Below are 25,313 nucleotides of genomic sequence, written 5' to 3'. Positions count from 1 at the left end.
CCCATCCTACTTCCCTGGACCTCTTTCCAGTGTTCCCCATTTTGGTAAATAACATCATAACTGACTCAGTAGCTACAATTATAAACCTAGGGAGTCTTACTTAATACTCCTCTCTTTTTTTTTTTTTTAACTTCACAGATATCCAGTCTATCATATATCACCAATTTATATACAGTTTTCTTTCTAATGAAAAATACGGCAAACAGACCCATTCCTCACCATCTTAACTGATTCCTATAATAGTTTCCCCTGCCTGTCACTTTTGCTCCCATACTGCCATCGTATTTTGCAACTTTAGACATCCTTTTATTAAACTAACAACTGGCACTAAATAACTGATACACTAATAACTGAGTTTTTTAATTGAAATTACAAAACAGTACACACTTAAAAGTAAGCTTCCTTCCAAAAAAAATCAGAATCCTGGTTCCTCTTTCAAGAGACAGCCACTCTTTTTTTTTTTTGAGATGGAGTCTTGCTCTGTCGCCCAGGTTGGAGTGCAGTGGTGCAATCTTTGCTTGTTGCAACCTCCATCTCCCAGGTTCAAGTGATTCGCCTCAGCCTCCTGAGCAGCTGGGATTACAGGCATGTGCCACCACATCTGGCTAATTTTTTTTTAATATTCTTAGCAGAGATGGGGTTTCACCATGTTGGACAGGCTGGTCTTGAACTCCTGACCTAGCGACCCGCCCACCTCAGCCTCCCAAAGTGGTGGGATTACAGGCATGAGCCACCACACCCATCCTGAGACAACCACTCTCACCAATTACTGGTAAGTCCTTCAAGAAATGTTCTATGTGCATATAAACAGACATTTGTATACATGTATAGAGATACTGTAAAAATGCAGATTTGATAATATTGCTCACCCCAAAAAATATATTTCAGTGCTTTCTCATTGCTCTTGGGATAAACACTTTAAACCAGGCCTATAAGATGCTGTATGATCTACCTATGTTTCCAATCTCTTCTCATATCAGTCTCTTCCCTCACTTGCTATACTCTAGCCATACCTGCCTTCCTTTATATTCTCCAATGGCCACTTCTCACACACTTGCTGTTCTCCCTACCTAAACCTTCCCCTCATCTTTGTCCAGTTCATTTCCACTCTCTCCCAGTAGGAGCCTTCCTTCCCTGATCTCCTAGATTAGGTCTAGTACCTCTGCTGTATGTTCTAAATACCCTAAAGTTTTTCTTTATAGCCCTTACCATAGTATGTAACTATATCATTATTTGAATGACTATATCACGAGGGCTAGTAAGTAGTATACTGCTTATTACTGTATGCTGTAGTATGCCTAGTTCATACTAAGGGCTCTAAAAAATGTTTAGTGGCCGGGCACGGTGGCTCACGCCTGTAATCCCAGCACTTTGGGAGGTCAAGGCGTGAGGATCACGAGGTCAGGAGATAGAGACCATCCTGACCAACGTGGTGAAACCCTGTCTCTACTAAAAAAAAAAATACAAAAAACTAGCAGGGCGTGGTGGCGGGCCCCTGTAGTCCCAGCTACTCGGGAGGCTGAGGCAGGAGAATGGTGTGAACCCAGAAGGCGGAGCTTGCAGTGAGCCGAGATCGCACTACTGCACTCCAGGCTGGGCGACAGAGCGAGCTTCCATCACAAAAAAAAAAAAAAAAAACAAAAAAAACAAATGAATAACATATTGCCTACAGCATAAAGCTGAGTAAACCAAAAAAAAAAAAAAAAAAAAAAGGTCAATATGAAACTGTCCTCAGTAAAACCTCTGAGTTTAAATTTATGTTAGATCCACCTACCAAAATATCAAAAGAGGAGTTGGCAAAACAACAGAGCATACACAGAGATTCCATGTTCCTAACTGCCTACAGAAGTCCAAATTCCTTAATATGACATTTAAGGCCCTTTATAACAGATTTCTCTTTTTATTTCAGCCTAAACTGAAGTATAAGTATGTCTCCCATTCTCTCACAACACCCACATAAAACTACATGTCAAATACACCACTTTCTTAACTCTATGCCTTTACACTAGCATAACTCCCTTAGCCACTCAACGTTTCTCCTTGTCCTTCTCAGCATTTCTCCAATTATTAATTAAAAAAAAAAATCTTTAAAGACTTGCATCAAATACTAATCCCCTCCTCCTTACTGTTACCAATTATATCAATTAGAAACAATTATATCATCACAGTATTTTACTTTTACCTTGTCAGAAATAATACATATTTTTTTCTGCCTCAAACTACAGTTATTTACTTGGACATCTGTCTCTTTCACTAGACTGTATGATCCCTAAACCTGTCTCTTAATTTATCGGTGCTTCCTCATGATTCTAGCTTAGTGTTTTATTTGTAGTAGGCTTCACTAAATAGTAACACTAAATAGTAACAACGGAGCAAATGGAACCTATTTCTTCTTTTTGTTTTTTTGAGACAGAGTCTCACTGTGTCACCCAGGCTGGAGTGTAGTGGCGCAATCTTGGCTTACTGCAACCTCCACCTCCTGGGTTCAAGCAATTTTCCTGCCTCAGCCTCCCAAGTAGCTGGGACTACAGGTGTGTGCCACCACGCCAGCTAATTTTTTGTATTTTTAGTAGAGAGAGGGTTTCACCATGTTGGCCAGGCTGGTCTCAAACTCCTGACCTCAGGTGATTCCCCCACCTCGGCCTCCCAAAGTGCTGGGATTATAGGCGTGAGCCACCTCACCCAGCAAACCTATTTATTTTAATGGTAAAAAACATACATATGGCAGATTCTTTACTAGCCCATATTCTAATCCTTAGCTAGAATACTAGTAAGTTAAATTGGTAAGAGAGGAATGCATACAAAGCTAATAAATATGATGTTTAGCCTTCTTTATTTCTATGCATAGAAAGTTCATCTATGAGATTAAATGAGATTGGGGAAGCAATCCTCTCCAGTTGCAGCTATGAAGAGTTTTTAACAGTTTAATAAACAGACACAAAAATCAATTTCATGTCTACATAATAAACAAAAAATGACGCCATTCACAACAAAAAATCAAATACCTAGGGGAAAGTCTAATCGAAGGTGTTTAAAACCTGTCCAGGTAAAACAAAATGCTAATGGAAAAAATTAAAGGGAGACTTAAATGGACAAATATACCGTGTTCTAGAATTGAAACGTTCAATATCCTTAATTGATTTATAGAGACAATGAAATTCCAATCAAATTCCTAGCTCTGTGTGTGTGTGTGTGTGTGTGTGTGTGTATACAGACTGACAAGTTAATTCTAAAAGTTACATAGAAATAAAAAGAATCAAGAACCAGGGTAATCTTGGAGAAAGATGAACGAAGTTGGAGAACTATATGCACAATAAAAAAAGTACCAAGTAATAAAACTGAAGAGAAATAAAATAAAAACTAATGCTTACCTTTAGAAAGTGCAAGTGAATGATAGTAACCACAAGCAACCTGTATAATCTGGATATCTGACAAACTTTTAATATTTCTAGAAAAGAAGAAGACAGATCAAGATCAGTTAATTCCATTTAACAAACTGATCTTGAATGCTATTTATGTTATTTATTGATGGACTACTATATGCATATAGGTCATATTATTTTTTTCATACAAGCCCAATTTTAGCATACCAAAAATTTATGCTAAAATCAGTAAACAAGAGCAAGATACAAAAAAGTAAAGTTAAAAGGGGTGATAAGAACACATCTTGGAAAGACAGTATTTAAGCAAAGTGAGCTACGCTCATACCTCAAGTATTCCTCAGAGTGCTCTTATAATTCAGACATTTTCTTTCATTATAAAAAAGTGTTTTTAAATCAGCTTACAGTTAGAAACTTGGCAATACATCTGGAAAGCAAATGTACATTATCTAACTTGCCTAAAACTGGTATTTTGCCTAGTTTAATGTATGTTCTCCTTTATCAGGTTTCTTAAGAATCAATAGGGATTCTTATATGTTCTACCAACTCTCAAATTATGAAACCTATTCCTTACAAGCTATCCGTTTACTTTATGTCTAAATCAGGGACATTCAATTTTTTTACTCGGGAAATTTACTCAATTCACAGTTATAACAATCACTACTAATATGTTAAGTCTTATTTTCTTCTCTTTTGTATTTTGTCCTTATACTTTTGTAATTTCTTTCCCCTCTTTCCTGAGTTTTGTTTTACCACCACACAATTTTAAAGGCTCATTTTTAAAACATTACAAAAATCAATTAACTTTGTATGTACATCAACCATCCCAGCATCTCCATAGGTTCTTTCCCTTTGCGTGGTCATGTTACTGTTTTTCCTGAATGAATGTTTTCAAGGAAAAAAAGGGGGACGCCGGATACAGATTACAGGTGGGTCACTATAATCCCAGCACTTTTGGAGACTGAAATGGGCAGATCACTTGAGGTCAGTCAGGAGTTTGAGACCAGCCTGGCCAACCTGGTGAAACCCTGCCTCTACTGAAAATACAAAAAAAAAAAAAAATCAGCCACGTGTGGTGGCACACTGTAGTCCCAGCTACTCGGGAAGCTGAGTCAGGAAAATCACTTGGACCCAGGGAAGCAGAGGCTGCAGTAAGCCAAGATCACACCGTTGCACTCCAGACTGGGTGACAGAGTAAGACCCTGTCTCAAAAAAAAAAAAAAAAAAGAAAAGAAAGAAAAGAAAAAAGAAAAAAACGGGGGGATAGGGAGGTACACAATATGTTTCTTATTTCCCTTTACCTGATACTGTCACCTGACCTGATTCTGCCATAAGAGAGTCCGGAGCAAATTCTGACCACAGAGTCGACACACATGATTTTCGGGAGGCAGCTTCAGCAAATCAAATTTTGAGCAGGAAAAAGGAGAGTTACTCTAATTCCATATTATTGTATTAAAAATATTTTTATTTAGTGGAGTTATGCTCTTAACTATGAAACTTGAGAATTGTACTGCTACAATTTAGCAGAATCCAACAAATTAGGAGGATCCAATGCACCTTCAAATTTTCACTTAACAAAATGCCATTTCTTTGAAATAGCAAAATCAAACACTGGCAATGCAAACAGAGGAAGGAATAAAAAATATATGAACATACATAACTATGCTCAAATTACTAAACATTTACTGTTATTGCTTATGTGTACTAGGCAGATGATACACTGACCTGTTCAGCATATTAAGTATTTTAGGGAAAAAAACACTATTCCGGGTATCAAGCACAATTTTGCAAAAGAAACATTTCAAAATACTACATTCTCACAGTACTCTATGTTTCTTCCTTCATAGCATTTATCGCTACTAACTACTAGGGTACCTATTCATTGAATATTTGTCTCCTCTGCTAAACAGTAAGTTCTGTGAAGGCAAACCATGTGTCTTATACCCATGATAATGCCTGGCACCTGCTATAGTGCCGAATTAATAATATGTAATGAATATACTGTTAAAGGATAAATAAATTTGTAAGGTCTTGGAGGCTTCAGTATTAGTCACAAATTTTGCCAAAAATCTTCTAAATTTGCATAGCAATTTATATTCAGTTACTCTCCTTTCCAAAATACTAACATAAGGCTTGTAATATATATAAATGCTAATATCTTTTGCCATTATCTACTACAGAGACCAGGAAATATATTCTTCTGTGTCATTACTGTGTTAAAGAAAAAACTATCCCCTTTCATCTTCATATAAATGTATTAATACCCTGAAGAATGGGGAGATACTGGCTTTGTTTTCTTTGTTTTAGCTTTCAGAAATTAAAAAATATTGTGAATGATAAAACAAAGTTCCCATGTTCCATTTTTCCTAAAGAGATAAATTAGAATATAATTAAATTTTTTAGAATTCATCAAAAGTAATCCCCTTTGTCACATAAAAAAGATAATGTGTTTAATCATTTTTAATTTTTGAAGATTGGAATACACTGAAGAGAAAAGCAAAAGAAAGGCTGGGCGCGGTGGCTCAAACCTGTAATCCCAGCACTTTGGGAGGCTGAGGGGGGCGGATCATAAGGTCAGGAGGTCAAGACCAGCCTGGACAATATGGTGAAACTCCATCCCTACTAAAAATGCAAAAATTAACTGGGCATGGTGGCGGGTGCCTGTAGTCCCAGTTACTTGGGAGGCTGAGGTAGGAGAATGGCTTGAACCCAGGAGGCGGAGGTTGCAGTGAGCCCAGATTGCACCACTGCACTCCTGCCTGGGTGACAGAGTGAAATTTCGTCTCAAAAAAAAAGGAAAAGAAGCCAGAATAAATTTTGGAAATTAAAAATATATATATATATACACACACACACACACGCATTGGAAATCAAATTTATACACCCTTCCTTTGGGACTCTGCTAAAGCATATTAATTATGGAATGTGTACACTATTATATTCTTCTGTTTTTCCAACTTAACGCATAGTGGCAATACAGGCAGAAATCAGGCATTGCTAGTTATGATTCTGAAGACAAAATTCCAACCACTAATGTTAACGATTAGTAAATAGTTTATAATATGTAATCAAACATTTGAGGAGCTAAAGTATTAAATATTTTGCCAATTAAACACAATTAACAATTTTCTATTTTCCAGTTAAGCCACAACTTTCCTAGTTATTTAAGAAAAATCTTAACACCAACTCATTTCAATTTTGAAAAATTTATCTCAGAATAGGGGAGTTGATTAAAAAAAAAAAAAAGAAAAATTTAGACTAACAACGGATCTAGTCTATACCATTAAAAACGACTCTTTTTCTTTTTAATCTATAATGTTCCAAATTTTCAGATGCTAAAATTAGGCAGCAATTGTAATATATTTTAAAATGAATAACAAGAAAATAAATTGTATTTGTGACCAAGCCAATAATTCAAATATGTTTAGTTTGTATAGTCCAGAAATTGCTGTACTCACAAAAATAATAATCTTATACTATCTTGCCATAATTTCTTAATGCATATGTCCAAGAAGCAGAACTTTTAGAAGATAGACTACATCTTTATTGCCAACAATTATTTTTCTGAAGTCTGTGTGCAAAGTTATGTATTTCCACTTACATTAAACTAAGATAATAAAATTTGGGTTAATTTTTTTTAAATAAAAAGGTGTAATATATATTCTACATTAAAATCTAGCCAGAAATGCAGGTCTACAGACACTATTTAAAATACCTGGTCTTTCCCAAAGTAGTGACTTCAAAACAAAACAAAATTATAAATAGGAAAGAATTCATTATCAAACTAATTAGTTTCAGTTATATCCTATTATTATTTTCACATTCTTCTTTAATATTATCCATCCATTGGCATAAAAAATGGATTTTGTTGTCACAAAAGTATAACCTAATGTGAATCTTCACTTTTCTGATTACTCTTTTTTTTTTAATTTTTTGAGATGGAGTCTCGCTCTGTCGCCCAGGCTAGAGTGCAATGGCGCAATCTCAGCTCACTGCAACTTCGGCCTCCCAGGTTCAAGCAATTCTCTGCCTCAGCCTCCCGAGCAGCTGGGATTACAGGCGCCTGCCTGGCTAATTTTTTGTATTTTTAGTAGAGACGGGGTTTCACTATCTTGGCAAGGCTGGTCTTGAACTCCTGACCTTGTGGTCCACCCACCTTGGCCTCCCGAAGTGCTGGGATTACAGGTGTGAGCCACCACACCCAGCCTATTCTGATTACTCTTACGAAAATCTGTAAACACTAGGCAGAACACAGTGGCTCACGCCTGTAATCCCAACACTTTGGGAGGCCAAAGCCAGTGAATCCCTTGAGTCCAGGAATTCAAGACCAGCCTGGGCAACATGGTGAAACTCCGTCTCTACAAAAAATACAAAAATTGGCCAAGCATAGTGGTACATGCCTGTAGTCCCACCTACTAGGGAGGCTGTGATGGGAGGATGACTTGAGTCCAGGAGGTCGAGGCTGCAGTGAGCTGTGAGCATGCCACTACAAACCAGCCTGGGTGACATAGTGAGACCCTGTCTCAAAAAACAAACAAAAATCTATAAACACCTTACATCTAAAGAATGATTTGGTACTGAAATTAAAACTAAAACTCACTTAGCACTCTTCCTTTTATAAAAATACATTTCCACTGAAATACTAAATGGCCCTTTAAAACCTGATAATATCAGTAAAAACTATGTATATGTTACAACAAATCAGATCAAGCCATCAAATTTTGAAAAACTGAGAAGGATGAAAAGCAGAAATACCTTAACATACAGCTTAAAGTTAATACAGATGTTGAACACATACAAAAATAAAGATGTTTAAACCAAAGAACTCAAGTAAATTCTCTTTCAGGTCCCCATCCAGGTTCATAGTTATTATTGGACAACCCTCACATAAATTTTGTAAATAATGAAATTCTCTCCTTATAATTAACTTTCTTTTCATTTATTATTTACCTATGTATTACTGGCTAAAATCCCTTAAAGGTGAACATCAACAAAAATTTAAGTATGAGAATCATCAGACTGGTAGAGTAAAAATAAAGGAAACTAGAAAATTTTGCCATGAATCATAGTTTTGAGAATACAGACTTAGAAGATCTAACATACAAATATCTTTTCATCCTAAAAACACAGTTTTTTTAATCTTTTTTTTTTTTTTTTTTTTTTGAGATGGAGTCTCGCTCTGTCACCCAGGCTGGAGTGCAGTGGCAAGATCTTGGCTCATTGAAAGCTCCGCCTTCTGGGTTCATGCCATTCTCCTGCCTCAGCCTCCCGAGGAGCTGGGACTACAGGCGCCTGCCACCATGCCCAGCTAATATTTTGTATTTTGAGTAGAGACGGTGTTTCACCGTGTTAGCCAGGGTGGTCTCAAACTCCTGACCTCGTGATCCACCCTGCTCGGCCTCCAAAAGTGCTGAGATTACAGGCGTGAGCCACTGCACCAGGCCTAAAATCTTAAATTTAAAATCCTGTTCTATAAGAATTACTTGTGAGAAGAAATAAAAAGAGTAGAGGGTGGGTCAAATGTGAGGTCATTATGCTTTTATGAATGCTTTAACTTAAGAAAAAAATTTTTTTTTCTCCCAAAAGTTCCATCATTAAGAGGAATCAAAAGCACACTGGGAATTGTGTGCATTAATGCAGAAGAAACAAAGGGTAAGCAAATTGGGGAGTTTTGTGGAATTTGGTTATAAGTTCAATTAAAAAAATGAAAGTCTCAACAGATAGTTCATTATTAACATGATATAACATGTCAAATTAAGAGTTCCTATGCTCCATTTTCTTATTCCAGTAGTTACATCCTCATTCTTAAACCAAAACAAACTTTATCAATGTTAAAAACAAAATACATAAAGATGTGTAGAAAAATGCCATTAGTAAATCTAAAATTAACTTAAGAATACTTTGGTTCCAGCTGGGCAAAGTGGCTCACGCCTGTAATCCCAGCACTCTGGGAGGCTGAGGTGGGCAGATCACCTTAGGTCTGGAGTTCGAGACCAGCCTGACCAACATGGAGAAACCCCGTCTCTACTAAAAAAAATACAAAATTAGCCAGGTGTGGTGGCGCATGCCTGTAATCCCAGCTACTCAGGAGGCTGAGGCAGGAAAACTGCTTGAACCCGGGAGGCGGAGGTTGTGGTGAGCCAAGATCGCGCCACTCCACTCCAGCTTGGACAACAAGAGCAAAATTCTGTCTTAAAAAAAAAAAAAAACCTTGGTCCCAGTATAGTTCTTTTATCCCTACAACTATTACTAGGAAAAAGAACAAAAGAGTTTAAAGAGGTCAGAATTTGTATAAATTTTAAAACTAAGTATGAGTTAATGTATTATTTATGTATCTAAAATAAACTGAATACTTTTCTTTAAATCTGTATATTTTTCACCTACGTAATTCATGCTGTTGGAGTTTTTAATATTAAAACAATGATTAGCCAGGCATGGTGGCTCATGTCTGTAATCCCAGTACTTTGGGAGGCCAAGGTGGGCAAATCTTGAAGTCAGGAGTTCGAGACCAGCCTGGCCAACATGGTGAAACCCCATCTCTACTAAAAATACAAAAAATTAGCCAGATGTGGTGGCGGGAGCCTGTAATCCCAGCTACTCGGGAGGCTGAGGCAGGTGAATGGCTTGAAACCGAGAGGCAGAGGTTGCAGTGAGCCGAGATCACACCATTGCACTCCAGCCCAGGCAACAGTGTGAGACTCCGTCTCAAAAACAAACAAACAAACAAAAAATGATTATGCCGGCCGGGCGCGGTGGCTCACGCCTGTAATCCCAGCACTTTGGGAGGCCGAGGCGGGCGGATCACGAGGTCAGGAGATCGAGACCATCCTGGCTAACACGGTGAAACCCTGTCTCTACTAAAAATGCAAAAAATTAGCCGGGCGAGGCGGCGGGCGCCTGTAGTCCCAGCTACTCGGGAGGCTGAGGCAGGAGAATGGCGTGAACCCGGGAGGCGGAGCTTGCAGTGAGCCGAGATCGCGCCACTGCACTCCAGCCCGAGAGACTAACCGAGACTCTGTCTCAAAAAAAAAAAAAAAAAAAAAAAAAAGATTATGCCTTCTGTAACTGTGTAAGACTAAAACATTGATGAGGCACTGTTTATTTTTTAATTGTGAAATAATTATATGATGAATTAATTAAATTGTGGTCACTGCTATGTAAAAAGTGGAAACTGACTACATTCTTTTTACAGTAAGCACGTTAGACTTCTATACTCAACAGAAACAATAAAGACTAAAAAAAGACAAGTTAGTGAAAAACATTCAACAAATCAATAATTTAATAAATATTTCAATAGCAGGAATACTCAAGATAGTTGTTTAAATTAGTCTAACCGACTAAAAGAATTTGTAATGAAGTATTCCCTATTCCTTTTTTTTTTACAAACATAAATTCTATTGATTATAGAGAAAATATAGAGTATATAAAAATAGCAAACCAATCAATAGCTCAACTAACATCATAAGCAAGAACCAAACTCTTATCAAAGGACTCAAAGGGGAGAAATAATGAGATGTCAACTCTTACATGCCCAAAGATAAGCAGACCGACATAGATGAATAAATTTATTTTAAAAGATTGTTAAGGACCTCTTTCTGGTCACCTTTGTTACCTGGGTACTCTGATGCATTCCTCTGATCCTAGCAGGCCAAGCTGTCCATCAGAATCGAGACCCCAAGCATACACCTGGCCTTTGTCATTTAGCGCTAATGTATGAGCTTCTCCACATGAAACAGCTACGATATTTTGGGCATCCAGGGCAACAACCTGCTCTACAGAAATCAAGAAAAGAGATATTGCATTCTAGTACAGAAATCAAGGAAAAAGATACTGCATTCTAGTTTTGAATTTCCAATAAGAACAAAACACATTCTTCATTTTATACAAACAAGCTAAAGAAATGCTTAAACATAATGCTAGATATAACCAGTTATTTTAAACTATTCAACAAACATGTTCCATACGTAATTCTCATTGTGGTAAACCACAGATAAATATATTACAGGGCAAAATCAACTCAGAATATTAAGTGACCTGAACATTTTCATGAAGAAGTTAAGGGCTTATAAAGATTCTCTCAGAATGTATCTTCTATTCAAATCTATTACTAAAAAAAGAGTCCAGGAAAGGAAACAAGAAGAAAAAAAAAAAAAAAAGAAGAAGAAATCATTTAAATAACCTGGGCTGCTTGATTTTAACAATAAGATTATAACTGACACATATATTACAATGTATACGCTGCCATGAAGTGATTCTGAAATTAAGGATATAGGCCTGGTGTGCTGGCTCACACCCATAATACCAGCATTTTGGAGGCCAAGGAGGGCGGATCGCTTTAGGTCAGGAGTTCGAGACCAGCCTGGCCAAAATGGTGAAACCCCATCTCTACTAAAAATACAAAAATTAGCTGGGTGTGTGGTAGTGCACGCCTGTGATCCCAGCTATTCGGGAAAGGCTAAGGCAGGAGAATCGCTTGAATCTGGGAGATGGAGGTTGCAGTAAGCTGAGATCATGCCACTGCAATCCAGCCTGGGTGACAAAGCCAGACCCTGTCTCAAGATAAAAAAAGGAAATTAAGGAAATAATCTGAATTAGCAATTTCTGAATGGAAAGCAAAATTTTTAAAGATCTCATAAATAAAGCATCTATTAGCTATGGTGAGTAGAGAACTGAAAGGCTGTAAACCATGACTGACAGGGTTTCCATTTGTGGACTGCCAACTTAATATTAAAAGATATAAAAACTGCTTACATGGTTAAAATATGTTCAAGTTTTAAATCAGAAATTAACTTAAAATACTGGCGCTACTACCAGTAGCCATCAATTGACAAATCAATAAGGAAAGTGAATTTGTTTCTCTTAGTCCTCAAGATGTGTTTGTTAGTTTTTTTTTTACTAGTACCACAAGTTTTTTAAAAGATGCCATTTAAAATTAACTTTATTTCAGCTTAATAAGAAAGCTATAATCATCGTCTTCAACAAACTAAAAGTCTTATGTTGAAAGCGGTTAAAACTGGATCAGGGTTTCTTCAGAGGCATAGTTTAGCTCAATTTACAAATACAGCTGCTCAATAATGAAACAGACTGAACCAAAGAGGCTAAAATTCCTATCGATACAGAAATTCAAATTGTATCTAAATTACTATCTTGCATTTTGGAGTGGGAAGTTAGCCCTAGATAGCCTCTAGTAACCTGCATAACTCTAATGATGTATTAAGTACTTACCTACTCCTGAAGCTTCCAGTACATGGAAGTTTATTACACTAATACCTCACTTTTTGTATAGCTTTTAAAAAATTATTTTACAGAAACATACAAAAACAAAAAAGGAAAATAAGATATGACACTGTTCCCCCCCAAAAAAAAGAAAAGAAAAAATACTTAGAAGTAAAGCATCATTTGTTTATATCAAAACATTCCCATAAACCTTAATTATGAAGAAGTAAACGTTTGAAAGATCTGTTATCTCTCACAGAGGTTCCAGAAAAAGTCAAGGTCTCTCCAGAACAATCCTCAAAGGAAGTAGCAGAAAATGACAGGATGACAAGGGGGGTAAGTAAGACTGCTTGGTTGGTTCAACAATAACAAATTAATAGCATCAGCTGTAAAGAAAGCAATGGTTGTAAAGTCAAAGGCACCAAATTGAAGAAACAAAGAAGCAATCATTTATATTCAACAGTTGTATTGTACATTTCTTGTGCTCCAAGCACGGACAGAGAGAGAATAAAACAAGCATCCTAGCCCTCAATGAGTTTATGACCTACGGAAAAACAGGTGAGATAAAGATTGTGACTAAATGCTAAGATAAACATATGCAAAAAGCACTAAAAGAACATGAGCTATTTATGTAAACCTTAAAAGGTAGTCCAGGCCAGGTAGTTCACGCCTGTAATCCCAGCACTTGCGGAAGCCAAAGTGGGAGGATCACTTGAACCCAGGAGTTTGAGACCAGCCTGGGCAACATAGTGAGACCTCGTCTCTACAAATAGTTTTTTTAAAAAATTAGCCAAGCATGGTGGCATACACCTGTGGGGAGACAGAGGGGGAAGAATCACTTGAGCCTAGGCAGTTGAAGCTACGGTGAGCTGTGATCGTGCCACTGTATTCCTTCATGGGCGACAGAGTGAGACCGTGTCTCCAAAACAACAACAACAACAACAACAAACATGAAGAATTTTGGAAAACAGTGAAAACTAGCTGAGTCCTGAGAAGGAGATTCCATGTATCCATCTGAGGAAATTCAAGTTAATTGTTATAGCAAAACCAACAGCAAAGTCAAAAAACTGATGAAAAAAAGGAGGCAAAAAATATTATTCATCTCAGACAAAATACCATCCCCAGTTTTTATTGATTTCCTAGGGGAAAAAAAAAGGTCAGTAATTCACATGACAAGTGGGTAAGAGATGTGAACCAAAAGTTCAGAGAAAAAAAACAGAAATGGCCCGTAGAGAAATGCAAATTCAAACTACACTGAGAAGCCAATGATAGATTAGCTTAGAAAACTCATCAAGCTATACACATATTTTCAATTTTGCACTTTCCCATATGGGTTAAGCTTCATTAAAAAATCTATCAGGAGAATAAGAAGACAAGCCATAGCCCGGGGGAAAATATTTGCAAAAGATACAGCTGATAAAGTGTTAATCCAAAGTAAACAAAGAAAGCTTAAAACTGAATAACAAGAAGAAAACAAACAATCCCATTTTAAAAACAGGTAAAAGACCAAAACTGACACCTCCCCAAGGAAGACACACAAATGGCAAGCAGGCATACAAACAGATGTTCAACTTATGTCTCCTGGGAATTACAACTTAAAAAAAAATACCACTACACACCTATTAGAACGGCCACAAGACAAAACACTGACACCACCAGATGCTGGCAAGGATGTGAAGCAACAGGAACTCTCCTTCATTGCTGGTGGGAATGCAAAATGGTACAGCCACTTTGGAAAACAGTTTGGCAGATTCTGACAAAACTAAATATACTCTTACTATATGACCCAATTCCTTGATAGTTACTCAAACACTTATGTCCACATAAACACCTGCACATGGTGGTTTTTTTTTTTGAGACAGGGTCTCACTCTGTTGCCAGGCTGAAGTGCAGTGGCATAATCATGGCTCACTGCAGCCTCCCAGGCTCAAGCAATCTTCCCACCTCAGCCTCCAGAGTAGCTGGGACTATAAGCACAGGCCACCATACCCAGCTAATCTTTTAATTTCTTGTAGTGACAGGGTCTCACTATGTTGCCCAGGCTGGTCATGAACTCCTGGGTTCAAGCGATCTTCCCACCTCAGCCTCTCAAAGTGTTAGGATTTACAGGCATAAGCCACCATACCCAGCCCACATGGAAGTTTCCAGCAGTTTTATTTATAATTGCCAAAACCCAGAAGCACCCAAGACATCCTTTAGTAGGTGAATGGATAAACTGTGGTACATCCTGACAATGGAATATTTAGTGCTAAAAAGAAATGAGCTACCGAGCCATGAAAAGACATAGAGGAAATGTACTTAATACTTAGTAAAAAAAAAAAGCCAATATGAAAAGGCTACAAACTATATGATCCCAACTATATGACAAGTTGGAAAAGGCACAATGATAGAGACAGTAAAATAATTAGTGGTTGCCAGGGGATAAAGGGAGGGAGGGATGAATAGGCAGAGAATAGGGGATTTTGAGGACAGTGAAACTATTCTGCCTGATATTACAATGATGAATACATGTCATTATACATTTGTTAAAATCCATTTAATGTGTAACACTAAAAATGAATGCTAAAGTAAACTATGGAATTTGGGTGATAATGATATGTCAGTGTAGATTCGTTGATTTTAACAAATATGCCATCATGCTGCAGGACATCCAGAAAGCTGGGGAAGTGGTGCATGGTGGGAGACAGGAAGTAGAAGGGAACTCTTTATTTTCTGCTCAGTTTTGCCCTGAACCTAAAAAACTGCTCTAAAAAAAGGGTATTTTTTAAATTTGTGTTTTAAAAAACCCACATACCAAGATATAATTTATTCACCTGATAAAAATCAAAAAGTTTGACAACAGTTCATGGGAGAAAAAGGCACTCTTGCACACTGTTTGTCTAAGAACAAAACAGTACAACCTCTATGAAGAGAAATGTGGCAATATCTAACAAAACCCACATGCATTCACCCTTCAGACCTAGCAATTCCAATTCCAGGAATCTGTCCTACAGATATACCTCTGTGTATGTGTACATATATATTTGCAGCACTATATACAATAGCAAAAGACTGGAAATTCTCCAGTATCCAAAAGATTCCATCTACACACTGAAATATTATGCTCTGCAATTTAAAAAAAATAAAGAAAGAAAAGAGGAAACTACACGTTGTTATGAAAAGATCCCCAGGGTATATTATCCAGTGGTGAAGAAAAAATGATAAGATGTGGAATAGTGTATGTGATTTGCTATTTTTTGTGTAAGAGGAAGAAGAAAACATATTCATATTTGCTAATATTGTATCTACATTTTAAAAACTTTGGAAAGATAGGTCGGGCACAGTGACTCACACCTGTAATCCCAGGACTTTGGGAGGCAAGGCCAGGAGTTAGACACCAGCCTGGGTGGTGGGTGTCTGTAATCTCAATATGAGAATTGCCTGAATCCAGGAGGCAGAGGTTGTAGCAAGCCACGTTCACACCACTGCACTCCAGCACTCCAGCCTGGGTGACAGAGTGAGACTGTCTCAAAAAAAAAATAAAAATAAAAATAAAAAAACTTTGGAAAGATACACAAAAAACATATGAACAGGCACAGTGGCTCACGCCACCTAGCGCTTTGGGAGGCCAAGGTGGGAGGATGGCTTGAATCCAGGAGTTCGAGACCAGCCTTGGCAACATAATGAGACCCTATACCTACAAAAAAATTAAAAATTAGCCAGGCATGGTGGCAAATGCTTACAGTTTCCACTACTCAGGGAACTGAGGTGGGAGGATCTCTTGAGCCTAGGAGGTCAGGGCTACAGTGAGCCGTGATTGTGCCACTGCACTCCAGCCTGGGAGAGAGTGAGACTGTCTCAAAACAAAAAACAAACAAGGCCAGATGCAGTGGCTTATGCCTGTAATCCCAGTACTTTGGGAGGCTGAGGCAGGCAGATTGCTTGAGTCCAGGAGTTCAGGACCAGCCTGGACAACATGGCAAAACCCCATTTCCACTAAAAAAAAACCAAAAAATTAACCATGTACACCTATAGTCCCAGCTACTTGGAAGGCTGAGATAGGAGAATCGCCTGATCCCAGGAGGCTGCGGCTGCAGTGACCAAGATTGTACCACTGCACTCCAGCCTGGGCAACTGAAGTGAGACCCTTTCTCAAAAACAAAAAAACAACAACTAACAAGCGTAGTTATTTAGAAGGCATATAGGCAGAGGGAACAATATAGTGTGGTCAAATGTAAGAGCTAAGCTTCTCAATGTATATTTAAATTGCTTTGATGTTTGACCCATGTGAATATACTGTCTTTTCAAAACAAACAATAAACAAAATGTAACTTAAAAAATATAAAAGAAACAGATCCTTAGAGTAAGTAGTTAACACAATGTATTAAAACCATTGTTTTCATGTTTTCATTTTAAAACTAATCTGAGCTCTTTAATTTTTTTCAACATACTAAACACTAAAGATAATTTTGGTTCTTTCAGAATTTTAGCCCCATCCAATTACTGGGATACTAACTTTGAAAATGGATAATGACTTCAGCAATACATTATTATAAAAACACATGACTTGAGAATAATATTTAATAGTTGACTTTTCAGACATCAAATACAGAAAACTGATAACTTCACTACAATTTTTAAAATATTATCTATTTTTTCCAAATGGCTCATCAAAATGAATAAACTCAACCATTTTTCCCCAGTATCCTAGAAAGTCATATCAATGGTTTGTTGAGACATTTTACATCCAAGTCAAATTCTGGTTGAATACTCAAATCAAGATGGCCTAAAAAGGGAGATAATGAATGACAAGCAAGAATGAAGAGAAATAAATGAATCCAACAAAACAAACAAAAAAATTCACTTACACAGCCTGGCCCAGTAATGCTCCATGTAAGAAAGGGATGCAAAAAAAACTCATGCCAAATCTAACAGCAAACATTTATTGTTTACTATGTTCCAGGTACTGTGTACTATTAACTTTTTATCACCAAAATACATGCACCTTTAAAGGCCAATCACACAATTAGAAAACGGAGAGTTAAGGGAGATTAAACCACATCAATAGACGATAAGTAGAAAAACCCAAAGAAGACCCAAAAAAACAACAAAAAAACCTTGCCATGCAAGTCCATTAAAAAAACTATTGAATCCTTTGATAAATAAGGGTTAAAAGATGTTGAAATTACAAATGCTTGATGCTAAACTTGTTGGAAAGGTTTAATAACAGCATATAATCATTATAGTCAATAGTAATTAAGAAATAAAAAGCTATGTTATTTAAAAATATGAACACACACAGATAAAATATATGGCAAAATGTTAACACTTTTTTTGTTGTTTTTTTGAGACGGAGTCTCGCTCTGTCGCCCAGGCTGGAGCGCAGTGGCGCGCTCTCGGCTCACTGCAAACTCCGCCTCCTGGGTTCACCCCATTCTCCTGTCTCAGCCTCCCGAGTATCTGGGACTGCAGGCGCCCGCCACCATGCCTGGCTTTTTTTTTTTTTTTTTTTTTGTATTTTTAGTAGAGACGGGGTTTCACCGTGTTAGCCAGGATGGTCTTAACCTCCTGACCTCGTGATCTGCCTGCCTTGGCCTCCCAAAGTGCTGGGATTACAGGCCAGAGCCACCGCGCCCAGCCAATGTTAACACTATTCTTTCAACTTTTCTTTCTTTCTTTTTTGAGATAGGATCTCACTCTGTTACCCAGGCTGGAGTGCAGTGGCATGATCTCGGCTCACTGCAACCCCGCCTCCGGGGCTCAAGTGGTCCTCCCACCTCAGCCTCCTGAGTAGCTGAGACTGTAGGCTAATTTTTTGTATTTTTTAGAGATGGGGGTTTCACTAGGTTGCCCAGGGTGGTCTCGAACTCATGAGCCCAAGCAACACAACTGACTCGGCCTCCCAAAGTGTTGAGATTACAGGCATGAGCCACTGTGCCTGGCCTCAACTTTTCTTTATGCTTCAAAATGTTCATATAAAAAGTGTGGAAAAAAAATCATTGTGTTCCTATCAGTATTTATGAGTCACAGTATTTCTCTTCAAGCAAAGAAGAAAAGAGACATTTAATTTTCAGAGGCACAAAAAGGAAAACACAAATAGAAAAGATGGGCTTTTGAATTCATTTGTCAGAGACATAGGCAAAACCTGAAAAGATAAAAGTGCTATACAGATGAAACATACCCACTTTGTAGATAACGACTTTGAATACATCTCTAATAGGTCCTTATTCAACACTACTTCTGGTTCTATCATTAATCATACTTTTGAAAACACTAATGGCGCATCATTTTACCGAAGAGAAAGAGGCCATCCTTCTTTGCTTCATAAAAGAAAAACTTTCATTTTTAGGCTTATTTTTAAAACAATTACAATGATCAACCTAATGCAAATTTTCATTTCTACATCATCTGTGTCCTTCCAATCACCTTTGTAGGCAAATCCAACTTTAGTGTTTGTTTGCTTACAAACTACATCAAGTACATTTTTCTGCACAAACATCATTAAAAAAAAGAATACTGTCTCACATACAGGATAGATTGGGCCAGGTTCCTGTTGCAAAATATTACATAACAAAGTACTTCCTGCTGAAGGAGTAACTGGGTAAGAATATCCTATGTCCTCTGGGACCTCAGAAATATTATCAATTAAGCTTGTGAAAATTCATAGAGTATCATCATCTCCAATTCATTGTGTAAGAGTTCATTTATATGATCAATTTCACCATCACAAAGTGCTGCTCTCTCTGATATGTCTGAATTGTGAAACATCTCCCTCTGTCAATTTTCTTCTCTTTGCCATTATGAACAAAGAATGAAAAAATCCTATAGTTTTAATTGTGGTCAACAAAAGCTACAAAAAAAGGAAAATAAAAGCTACAAAGATAGAGACTCCAGACTTATTTTATAATGTCTTAAAAGATGACACAATATTCTGTACAATGCACAAAGAAACAGAAGGATGCTAAATACTGATGGTTTATTTCACTACCACATCATCCTTCTAAGAAACCACATCATTCTTCCACTTATTATTTTAGTCTTTTTATTCTAGTCTAGCTAGGAATAATCAATTCTCACTATGTGCAGTAGTTATGTCCTATAAAGTCACCATGAACACTGACTTAGCAAATACTGAATTATTGCCCCTAAAGAAAATACAAGGTAAGGTTCCTGCAAGCCTCTGGTCAGAACATTTTTGTCAACTGATAAATACATAATCTTGTTTTAGGGATGTTTCTGTTTAAAAACATCTCATTTAGTATATATTTAAGTATTACTTTTTTTTTTTTTTTTTTTTTTTTGAGACCAGGTCTCTCTGTCGCCCAGGATGGAGTGCAGTGGTGAAATTACAGCTCACTGCAGTAGCAACCTCCCAGGCTCAGGTGATCCTCTGGCTTCAGCCTCCTGAGTAGCTGGGACCACGGACATGAGCCACCACACCCCACTAATTTTTTAATTATTTGTAGAGATAGAGGTCTCCCTATTTTGCCCAGGCTGGTCTTGAACTCCTGGACTCAAGTAAACCTCCCAAAGTGCTGGGATTACAGGTTTGAGCCACAGCATCCGGCCTGGGGACCATTTTAAACAGTAAAATCACCAATAAGATTGGCAAAACATGCAAAAAAAAATGTGGCATTAAATACATCACAAAAAGGCCACTTGTTTGCAATGACTGCTAGAACAAAAAGGCAGAGCACTGCCTTAAATCTCCACTGGTAAAGTGCACATCTGCTGACTCAAGTATTTGACAGTTCTGTGAATGCCCATGTCTAGGAATTACCACAAACTAAAACATTGGTCATTTTATACAGAGAACAAAAATCTCTGTTGATATTTTATGTTCACATTAACAGGATCTAGAATCCACAGTTATGAAGAGCAACAAGTATATCCACATTGAAAAATTTTAATACTGAGGTCAGAAGGAATATACTTTGTCAAATACCTATTTTAAAGAGATCATTTCAACTCCACCAGACCTTAAGTTTCAAAATCCTCTGTCCTACCATGCCTCATTAGTTGTTAAAAATACAGATCTCCCCTTCCCTTCTCTCTGAACAACTCAAAACTCTAAACTAGGGCAATGCAAAGTATACCTAAAATCCATGTCTAAAAATTTAACTTTAAAGTTCTCAAGATACCATACTATAAAATAAAAAAGGTATTGTAGAGCTCCATTCTTACACATGTATGCAGATAAAAGATTCGGAAAATGATTACCAAATTTAACACTGGTTTTTTATAAATGTTTTTTAATTTTTCTTTTCTTCTTTGTTTTATTAAATAACTGAATGTGTAGTTGAAGTATTTTATGATTTTTTTTTTTTTTGAGACCGAGTTTCACTAACTCTGTTGGTCAGGCTGGAGTGCAGTGGTGCAATCTCAGCTCACTGCAACCTCCACCTCCCAGGTTCAAGAAATTCTCTCAGCTAACCACACCCACCTGGCAACACCACGCCCAGCTAATTTTTTGCATTTTTAGTAGAGATGAGGTTTCACCATGTTGGCCAGGCTGGTCTCAAACTCCTGACCTCAAGTGATCCACCCACCTCAGCCTCCCAAAATGTTGGGATTACAGGCATGAGGCGCGCATCTGTCCCATTTCATGATTCTGACTTTTTAAAGATAAAGATATTAATCACTTGGGATTAGTGAATAACATCAATGAGTAATTCAGATTTGTTTCTAACTTTAAATAATTACATTGCTAATTTTGTTGCAGAGAAAACAAATAACAAAAGGCTACTTCACTCAAGGCATAAAATTTCCTATTACTGAAAAATAATAGTGAAATTATTGTTTAAATAAAACAAAGTACAACTATTGTTTACTAATACTTTTCTATTTATTTTTATTTTTTATATTGTTTCTATTTTTTGAGACAGAGTCTCGCTCTGTTGCCCAGGCAGGAGTGCAGTGGCACGATCTCGGCTCACTGCAACCTCTGCCTCCCAGGCTCAAGCGATTCTCCTGACTCAGGCTCCCGAGTAGCTGGGATTACACACATGTACCACCATGCCTGGCTATTTTTGTATTTTTAGTAGGGACAGAGTTTCACCATGTTGCCCAGGCTGGTGGTAACTGACACTTTTAGAAGGATCTCTAACATCACGTACTTAACAATCATCACAAACTATAAGACAAATTCAGAATTAAAGAAACAAACAAAACTAAACCATCAATAAATTAAATGAAAATTTTTATTCCCTCTAATTATTACTATTACCAGTAGGAATTTGGAATGGTACAATCCATAGGCAAGAAAGTATTTCAGTGGGTTCCCTGATAAAATCTAAAGTTAATATAAAGTAACTTACAAGTCTTAGTTGACAGCAAACAATAAAATGTTTATATGAAGAAACAACTAACAAGATTAAGAAATTCTTTGTAATGGATATGTTGACAAGTTCATACCCCTTTTATATATTCTATTTATATAGAGGAATACAGTTAACATATATAAAGACCTTATGTGCCTGGCACTAAGCTTAGCACTTTAATTACTTAATCTTATTTAACCCGCATAACACCATGAGGAAGGCTTGCCATTATCCTTAAGCTTCACAGATAAAGGCACTAAGTTATAAACATTTCCCTATTTATTGAACCGCTGTCCTTTTGTTAATATTCAAATATAACATAGTTATGTTTCAATAATTTACTTCCAAAATACAGTTTTATTTTTACTTAGGAGCATTACAATATCCTTTTTTTTTTTTTTTTTTTGAGACAGAGTCTCGCTCTGTTGCCCAGGCTGTAGTGCAGTAGCACGTCTCGGCTCACTGCAACCTCTGCCTCCCGGGTTCAGGCGATTCTCCTGCCCCAGTCTCCCGAGTACCTGGGATTACAGAACTGGCCACCATGCCTGACTAATTTTTGTATTTTTAGTAGAGGCGGGGTTTCACCATGCTGGACCAGGCTGGTCTCGAACTCCTGAGGAGATCCACCGGCCTCAGCCTCCCAAAGTGCTGGGATTACAGGCATGAGCCACCACGCCTGGCCCCTTTCTTTTAAAGAAGTACTACTTGGATGTCTATGAACTGCTAAAATTAATTGCTTTGAAGAGGAAAGAAGAGGTAAAGGTAAAATATAAAGACTCCAACATAATACAATACAATCATATAGTTCCTTTAGCTCAATTTCTTTCAAAGACAAGCAAGAATGAACCCTCAGAATATATTAGTAGAGTTTTAAATTTTAAAATTTTCACTGTAATTTAGCTGATGGTGATCAAGTTCATTAAAACAAGAGTCTATGATCTTCCTTTCCTAAGACACAACCAATAAAACACATTGATTCTGTGCTCTTTCAACAACTCTGCCCTGAGTTCCTTCTATGTGCACCACAGTATTTCACTGTGGTTTTAGCAAAGACATGTTAAGACAAGGTTTTCTACCATCCAGGAGATGACACGGTAGGGAAGATAATTGTAATGGGAAGACAGTGATGCAATTTATTAACTTACTGAATTCCATGGACTGTACTTGATAGTTCAAAATGTGTGACTTGAATTCTTATAAGAGTGACCAAGGAGTAATGATGGAGATGGTACTTTAGCTGGGCAAATTTCAAGACAGGGAAACTGAAATATACCTTGGAAAGATAACCTAGAATTAATAAGAAGAATGAAGTGGAGTAGGGAGACCAGTTAAAGAGCTACTGGCCACAGTTCTCATGCACACCAGTAATAGCCCAGAATGAAAACAAAGAATTTTAGATTGAGAGAAGAGGAAACTAAGGGCCCAATAGTTCAAAGTAATCAGCTCAAAGTTACACGAGCTATTTGCAAAAGAAATTAAAAAACAAGACAGTCACTGAGAAAAATAACCAAAATCTGGCAACTGGCTCAATGTGGGTGCTACGGGAAAGGAAACAGACCCTAAAATGAATCTAAGGTCTGAACCTAAGTGAGTGCAAGCATTAAAAAAACAAGGAAAAGGAGTTGTTTTTGCATTTTGTTTTGACAGATAAAGATAGATAACCACAATGGCTTCCATTTTAAATGTTCCTTTTTTTGTTCTCCACAACTTATCAGTTATATACAATTTCAAACATATATGATATATATATATATTTGTCCTTGATTTTCTTGAGGTATTAATTTCTCTCATAGTCAAGCACTGTATAACAGTGGATACACAGTTTATCAACAACACACTAAGCCAAAATTTTATTCAGATTGGTGTGAAAATAACAGCAAATGCAAAATAAGAGTAGAGAAGTACGATCAAACACATGCATTCTACATTTTAAGGTCAGCTTATCATTTTGGGAGGGGCAGGGCTGGTTTTAAAAGTATAATGGTGGCTCATGGCTGTAATCCCAGCACTTTGGGAGGCCAAAGCGGGCAGACCACAAGGTCAGGAGTTCGAGATCAGCCTGGCCAACGTGGTGAAACTCTGTCTCTACCAAAAATACAAAATTAGCCAGGTGTGGTGGCGCATGCCTGTAATCCCAGCTACTTGGGAGGCTGAGGCAGGAGAATCGCTTGAACCCGGGAGGCGGAGGTCGCACTAAGCTGAGATCGCACTAAGCTGAGATCGCACCACTGCACTCCAGCCTGGGTGACAGGGTGAGACTCTTGTCTCAAAAAAAAAAAAAAAAAGGAAAAAAGAAACAAAATAGTATAACTCAGTAGTATTTACTCAAGTGTCTATGATTCTCAAAATATCAATACACAAACTACACATTATTAATTTCTTTTGGCTTTTAAGACAGAGTCTTGTTCTGTTGCCCAGTATGGAGTGCAGTGGTGCAATTACATAAACCACCACCTTCTGGGTTCAAGTAATTCTCATGCCTCAGTCTCCTGAATAGAGTAGCTGGGATTACAGGCGTGCATCACCACACCCAGCTAATTTTTTCTATTTCTAGTAGAAACAGGGTTTCACCATGTTGCCCAGGCTGGTCTTGAACTCCTAAGCTCAGGCAATCCACCTGCCTTGGCCTCCCTAAGTGCTAGGATTACAGGTGTGAGCCACCACACCTGGCCACCTTGTAATTATTAATCATTAAATAACCTTAAAATCAATGATCAATCTAACTGCCATCATTTATGTGCTTCTCACAAGAAAAAAAGGCATCTTTAATTCTTTTCTTTTTTGGTATCATTATTATATCTTTAAAGTCTGAAGGTAAAGGAATCCAATCCATTTTATATCGCTCCAATAAAGCATTACCTCTAAGTACCATAAACAAACAATTTTTTAAATTTTGGTATAGTGTTTGAATAAGAGCTCCAGTAAGGTTAATTGAAGGCTAAAGACAAAGAAGTACTTTCATGCCTAGCACAATATCAGGGGCACAGTAGGAAGACAACTGTTTGTTGAATAAATGCCTAAACTTCAGGCATAAATGAAAAGATCTGTATTGTATATCTGGAGGTAATTATGAAAGCAATATAGTTTCCATATAAGACAATATAACAGTCACCAGGCAAATATGAAACAGCATAATATCACATTACCATAAGGCAGACCTAAATTTAAATTCCCACTCTAATATTGTTTTTTCTTCTAAGCAAACACTTATTGAATACTCACCATATGCCAGGCATTGTTCTTTGCACTGCTACGTTTTATTTTTATTTTTTTGAGATAGGAGTCTCACTCTGTCACCAGGCTGGAGTGCAGTGGCACAATCTCGGCCCAGTGCAACCTCCACCTCCCAGGTTCAAGTGATTCTCCTGCAGCTACTCTCGGAGTTTGGCATGATTATCCTAATTTTAGAGAAGAGAAC

The 25,313-nt window shown here is 37.4% G+C and overlaps 1 protein-coding gene across 5 annotated transcripts in view; it reads right to left on the bottom strand.

The window, feature by feature from the left end:
• The window catches only part of HERC4 (HECT and RLD domain containing E3 ubiquitin protein ligase 4), a 151,664-nt gene that overhangs the window by 110,370 nt on the left and 15,981 nt on the right, over positions 1–25,313 (bottom strand). For 3 of the 5 annotated variants that reach the window (XM_025396583.1, XM_025396585.1, XM_025396584.1), the window contains exons 4-5: positions 10,993–11,152; positions 3,372–3,448 (exon numbers count right to left, since the gene is read on the bottom strand). In XM_025396583.1, the coding sequence (XP_025252368.1) occupies positions 3,372–3,448; positions 10,993–11,152 (237 nt within the window). Of the gene's footprint in view, positions 1–3,371; positions 3,449–4,699; positions 4,772–10,992; positions 11,153–25,313 lie in introns of all 5 variants that reach the window. The other 2 variants (XM_025396582.1, XM_025396586.1) reach the window with 2 other exon arrangements.

Source organism: Theropithecus gelada, chromosome 9, assembly GCF_003255815.1.
Source record: "Theropithecus gelada isolate Dixy chromosome 9, Tgel_1.0, whole genome shotgun sequence".
NCBI lineage: Eukaryota > Metazoa > Chordata > Mammalia > Primates > Cercopithecidae > Theropithecus > Theropithecus gelada.
Note: the sequence above shows the minus strand (reverse complement) of the source record. Positions and strands in the feature narration are given on the sequence as shown.